This window comes from Urocitellus parryii, chromosome 3 (genome assembly GCF_045843805.1).
Source record: "Urocitellus parryii isolate mUroPar1 chromosome 3, mUroPar1.hap1, whole genome shotgun sequence".
Classification (NCBI taxonomy): domain Eukaryota; kingdom Metazoa; phylum Chordata; class Mammalia; order Rodentia; family Sciuridae; genus Urocitellus; species Urocitellus parryii.
The window spans coordinates 18,718,257-18,724,256 of NC_135533.1; the positions used below are offsets into that span (position 1 = coordinate 18,718,257).

General features: G+C 40.1%; 1 protein-coding gene across 1 annotated transcript in view; it reads right to left on the reverse strand.

Annotated features, from left to right (window-relative positions):
* The window catches only part of Agbl3 (AGBL carboxypeptidase 3), a 71,428-nt gene extending 70,885 nt beyond the window's left edge, over nt 1-543 (reverse strand). The window contains exon 1 of the mRNA XM_026379911.2: nt 325-543. Coding sequence (XP_026235696.2) covers nt 325-387 — 63 coding nt within the window. The 5' untranslated portion in view covers nt 388-543. The remainder of the gene's footprint in view (nt 1-324) is intronic.
* Nucleotides 544-6,000: the final 5,457 nt, after the last annotated feature.

Genomic DNA, 6,000 nt, shown 5'->3' on the forward strand with positions numbered 1-6,000 from the left:
CCATATTCTATGATGTAACACTACAGAATTAGTACACAAAAGAAAATAAGTGGAAAAGAATTACAAAAATAAAACCCAATGATTTAATAGATAACAAAACCCAGGATAATAATCACAATTATTTTCTTAAGAAGACATATAGTTTTGCTTTCTAAATAGGGCATACTGCAAAGAGTAATAGCTTAGTTTTTCTATTGAATTATGTCCCATCTTCCATGACAATGATTTAAACATACAATTGATTTTGTAATATTTTAATTGGGAATATATATTTTGTAACATTTTATCTCAAATTAAGTAAAATAAAATTTGAGAAAAACATACTAATTCATCTTCATCACTGACTGTTCTGTCTGAATAGTCCTCCTTTTCTGAATCTTCTGACATCTTTTCCAGTGTTAGGCTTGAAATTTATTACGTGGATAGGCTGTAAAACAATTTCTAAGAAACTTATTTGACAGATTTTTTTAAGCTGAAGGGTTTTTTTTTTTACATTAAATGAGTACTAAAAATGCATTCAATTGTATTTAGTTAACAGTGACAAGATGCTAATTAAGCCTTTAACTTCAAAGATTTGAAGAGACTTTCTACTACTATGAGAAACACAAAAATCACAATAAAAGACAAATCAGGTTAAAAATTTAATTAAAAAATCCAGAGTACACAGGAAATTCATTAACATTCTATATTTACAATTAAATGTTACATAGTGAAAATAGGTTCAGAATGATCGTGGAAGCATTAAAATAAATAAAAATTACAGTTGCTTCTTCAGGCAGTGATATGTAGCAATACAGTTTTAAAAGGTTTTTTTCCTCCTTAATTTTCAGTTCAAGTGAAAATTCAAGTTCAAATGACAATACTTTTCTTTTTTATAATGTAATACTATTTAGTAGATACCGTCACTGTTCTAATAGTCAATTATATTATTACTGAAACCTCAATAGCTACCAGAAGGTTGTATTGATGACGACCATTATGTGCCTGTCCAAGTATTCTCCCACGTAGTTATCATTAAGACAATGAAATAATCGAAATTCCTTGCCAAGATTCTATAGATTAGGAGAGGAATTTACCAATTTCAAATCTATTGGCTTTTGCTCCTCTCTACAAACAGCGTGCTCTGGAACGTGGGCTGCCCAGAATAAGGTCCAAGGTCCATCTCAAAGAACCACAAATGCAATTGAGAAAACTGCGCACAGACGACTCCTCTAGTATGGAGACTGCCAATTTACAAAACCGGACAGGCCACCTCTCGATTGATTCCGTGTCCTTACACGTGCATAGGAGGCTCACCACGCGCTGACCCGCAGTGGAGTAAAACCTTGGCGTAAGCAAAGCCCCAGCCAAGGTGTAAGGGGCGCTCCCACGTGTGCAGCAGAAGCCTGCGGGCCCGAGTCCGCCACAATACAGGGTGGCAGTCTCCCCAGCTCACTCCTGCAGGACGCTGCACAGTGAGGGGGAAGCTCGTTTTCCGCCCGTGCTTCCGCAGGGGCGTCCGCCTCCAACCTTCCTTCCTTCTCTGCACTGCGTCCCGCCTCAGGCGGCCCCTCCTCACTCCCAGGTCTTCTGTCCCACTCGTGCTGGGAGACTATTTCGAGAACTCCTTGAAGCACCCGGGTCTGGAGGTAGCAGGAGCTCCACTGTCTTTTAGCAGCCTCAACTACTCCCAGGCCACTCGTTACCTAGGCAACGGCCCGCTCTCGCGAGACCACGTGCATCCTGCGGAATCACTTAGCAACCAGCGCAGCTGCGGTGAGCTGAGCCCAGGCTTCAGCGGAGAGATGGAGCCGCGGGGTTTGATGGGGCCTCAGGATAAAGTTGCTGGGCGGCCAGAGAAGTTGGGGGTAGGTTAGGACGTTGGGATCTATGGGAGGATTTAGGAAGGCAGTTAGTCTCTCCTGTTCTGCATACCAACTGGTTGTCAGGCCTTTACTCAGAGAAGGGGTAAGGCATACTTGTTAAGATTTGTATTTTGGAGCTCATCTGATCTTAACAGCATGACGGTGGACAAGTTGATTTTTTGGACTAAACTTTCTCATCCTTTAAATGGATGCAATAATTGCAACTACTACTTGGAGTTGTTAGAAGAGTAAATCGAATGTTGGTCTTTGCACGGTGAGTTCCATTCTGCCCAATTTTATTCTGAAAAATGAAAATTTTCTCCATAAGTGTTGATTTGGAGGAGTCATGAACATATTAGGATGAACTCTCAAAATTCTTATTAGCTTTGATATTCTTTAAATATAATAATCATTAGCTAACAAATTTACTGTCTTCTGGGGCATGGCAAATCACTCTATGTGTATTATCTCAACTAATTACATATGACCTTTCCATAACAGGCTTAATATTATTTGTGTACATATCATTTTGATTTTTCCCTTATCTTTAGCTCCAGTGGATAATTTAAATGTATTTGGAACAGTTTTCCAAGGATAGCTTAAAAAAAATAAAAGAATTACAGATATTTGGAGTCTTAATGGAGATTATAGCAGTTTGAAAGTAGAATAAAAGCAAAGCACTATGGTTTAAGCATGGAAATAGGCTTTTGTAAGTTTTTGAAAGTAAGGTTTTTTTAGATAAGCAACTTAGAAATTTGAACGTTCCACATTAGGCCCAGGCTTGAGAAAATAGATAAGCTCTTTTGAAAATAAGTCTTCATCATACCTAATTTTATGCCATGCAAACATCACTGAAGGTGACATGCACAGAGAATCTTTGCTATGGTTTGGATATAATTTGAATGTGTCCTGCAAAGCTCCATATATTGTAATTTAATCTCTGTTGTGAAGTTTTAAGAGGGTAAAAACAATCTATGGTGTTTAGAGGAGGGGCCTTTGGAAGGTGATTAGGATTAGATAGTTATCTGAGTGGAATCCCCATGATTGAATACTAGTGGCTTTGTAAGGAGAGGGGTGACAACCAGTATAGAAGTGTGTGTGTGCGCACGCACACACACACATATGTGATGCCCCATATCCCCTCAGGATGTTGTCAGCAAGAAGACCATCACCAGATGTGGTCCTTTGACCTTGTGCCTACAGAACCAGGACCCCAAATAAACCTGTTTGCTTTTAATGTACCCAGTCTGGTATTGTGCCAGTGGCAACAGAGAACGGATTAAAACAACCTTTAAGTGTTTCTTCTGTTGAATTTTACTATGGTTACAAGGTATAGAATGTTGGATGCACAAGATAAAGCTCCTAGGAAAGATCTAATCAGGTTATACAAGAAATAAATGGCAAAGCTAGGATTCAAGTCTCATTATTTTGAGTTCAAATATTTATAGGTCCAAATATGTCAAGTAATCCTTATAAAGGAAAATTATCTTAGTGCATAATAAAAATGCTTAGGAATTCAACAAAACTTTGAAAATCATACACCTTCATATTTCATGAATTCCACAAATCTTTATTGGATGTTCCCTGCATGTCAGGGACTGTGCCCAATGTAAGGCTACTGCAGGGAACAAAGCATTCTCCACAGGGATGCATTCTTGGGAGAGAAGTGTTGTGAATTACACAGGGTAGTACAGTTCAGCCAAAGCTTAGCTGGAGTTGGTATCACTTTAAAGAAATGATTTTTTTTTTCCTTATAAGTTAAGGTGGACTAGAGTCAACTTCCACCAAGGACTTTCTATCAGTCTGAGTTTTCCTTCTAGTTCCCTGTGATCTGAGAAAGTTACTGGTCAGACTCCTTGTATAGCTACATCTGCCTGCAGATTTACTTCTGCAGCAATTTTCCCTCTTCTGCTTTTTTGGTGAGATTACTACAAGACTGCAATCTAAAAGGCAATATTTTTTTAAAAAGTGGAATAAGAAAACAAAGGAGCAGACAACCAAAACCATACCCCAAAGGCCTAATCACTGGTGTGGGAATCAGGAGAAAGTTCATCTTAGCAATATGGTCAAATATAAGTTATGTTGGGAATATACTTTGTGTAATTATATCAATTTGAGTTTATTGAACAGACTTCAACTAGAATAAAGTCCTAAAGGGCAATTAGTTATTTATGACATCATAGAAGTTAGTGGTCATGGGGCCCTTGAGGTCTTACCACAGTTTGGTTGATGAAGTCATACTAGGGCTTGGGAACCCAGGAGTAGTCTGGTACCATTCTGGATCTTCCTCAGACCATCTGGGTGTTGGATGACAGTATCAGGCCAAACCTCTCAAACTGTCTCCAAGTTCCAATCAGGCCAGCAACTAACCAAGACTCAGCTCAAGAGTAATTCCCATAAAGACACTTTTCCTAATCTCTCTATCATTAATAGAATTCATTTTATTTGGAGACTACAAAGAAGCAGTAATTCCCCTTAGCACTTGGTATGTCCCCTACCTGCTCAACAAACATCAGGCTAAATTAATTCAAAAGAGAACAAATGGTTCTCAGGCTCAGTGTGAAATCTCATGGCAAAAAAACAAACAAAAAAAACCAAACATGGTCTTTCCTCCTCAGTAACTGTCCCTGAACTGTGCAGTGGTGATATTTTTTCTACCGAGGATATGTTGGCCAAATTTAATAATGTTTCAGCCTCTTTCAACTCCTAAAACAATTTTATTCTGGTATTTGGTATTTAGATTCAGTATTTAGTTCGTTTTGAACTTCCAATTTTAAACTTAATTCAAAGTTCCCCTTCTTCCAACTTCTCAGAGCAGCCTAGGTGTGTCCCTGCTCTGGCAATGCGGGAAATGGGAGGGAGGTTGGTGCTTTGCTATTTCCATCCATCCTGTCTTCCTTCTAGTTTCTAGCTCCTCGCTGTGTTAGGATGAGGATAGGCCAGGGAGCCCAAGGGGCGAGGTATCCTTAACTGGCCAAGTTACTGGCTGCATGGTTGGACTCACATCCTGTCCTATCTGTTAGCTTCACCAGGAAAGCAGTGGCTCTGACTTGACAGTGTCTTCAAGGCTCGCCCCTAGGCAATGATCCCTTGTGGCAGACGGGTGGGGAGATAAAGGGGGGTGGGGACAGGGTCTTTAAGAGCAGGAGCTCAGTAGCTGACAGCTGGGGTCAAATATTCTACCACTAAACGGTTGTATGACTACAGGGAAGTTTTTGAAGTTCTTTGTGCTTCCATTTAGTTACCGTAAAGTGGGGTGTTTTAGACAGCTTTTCCGCTGCTCTGATTAAAGGATCTGACCAGCACAACTGTAGGGGAGGAAGAGTTTATTGGAGGGCTCACAGTTTTAGAGGTCTTAGTCCTGAGAAGGCTGGCTCTGTTTCTTGGGGCTCGAGGTGAGGCTGAACATCATGGTGGGAGAGGGTGGTCGAGGAAAGCACCTCACATCATGGTGATCAAGAAGCACAGAGAGAGAGACTCCAGCTCCAGATGCAAAATATACACCCTATAGCCATGCCCCCCAATTAACCACTTCCTCCAGCCACACCCCACTTGCCTCTAGTTACCACTCAGTTAATCCTATCAAGGATTAATTCACTGATCCGGTTAAGACTCTCACAATCCAATCATTTCTCCTCTGAAACTTCCTGCATTGTCTCACATGTGAGTTTTTGGGGGACACCTCATATCCAAACCACAACAGTGGACATAATTGGGAATTGAGTAGTACCCAACTTGTTGGGTTGAGAAGATTAAATGAGTGAAAAACATGTAAAATTCAAAGCACTTACATATTTATTCATAACATGTGAAAGGGGTGGTCAGAGCCACCAATTTCCTCATGGCATCTGTAGTGGTTTCCAAAGTGTGTTCTCTGAGATGAGCAGCCTTAGTTAGCATCATGTGAAAATTTGTTAGGATGCAAATTCTAAAGCCCATTCCCAGACCTATGGAATCAGAAACTTTGGGGTGGAACAATGGATGTTTTAACAAGTTCCCCAGGTGATTTTGATGCACCCTAAGTTTTGAGAACTACTGAAACAGAGAATTAAAAGTGTTTACTGGGGAACCAGAATATTTAGCTTTGTGACTTTTGGCAGGTTATTTAACATCTCTGTGTCTTGGTTTCCTTGTAAAATGAGGATATAATGACGCC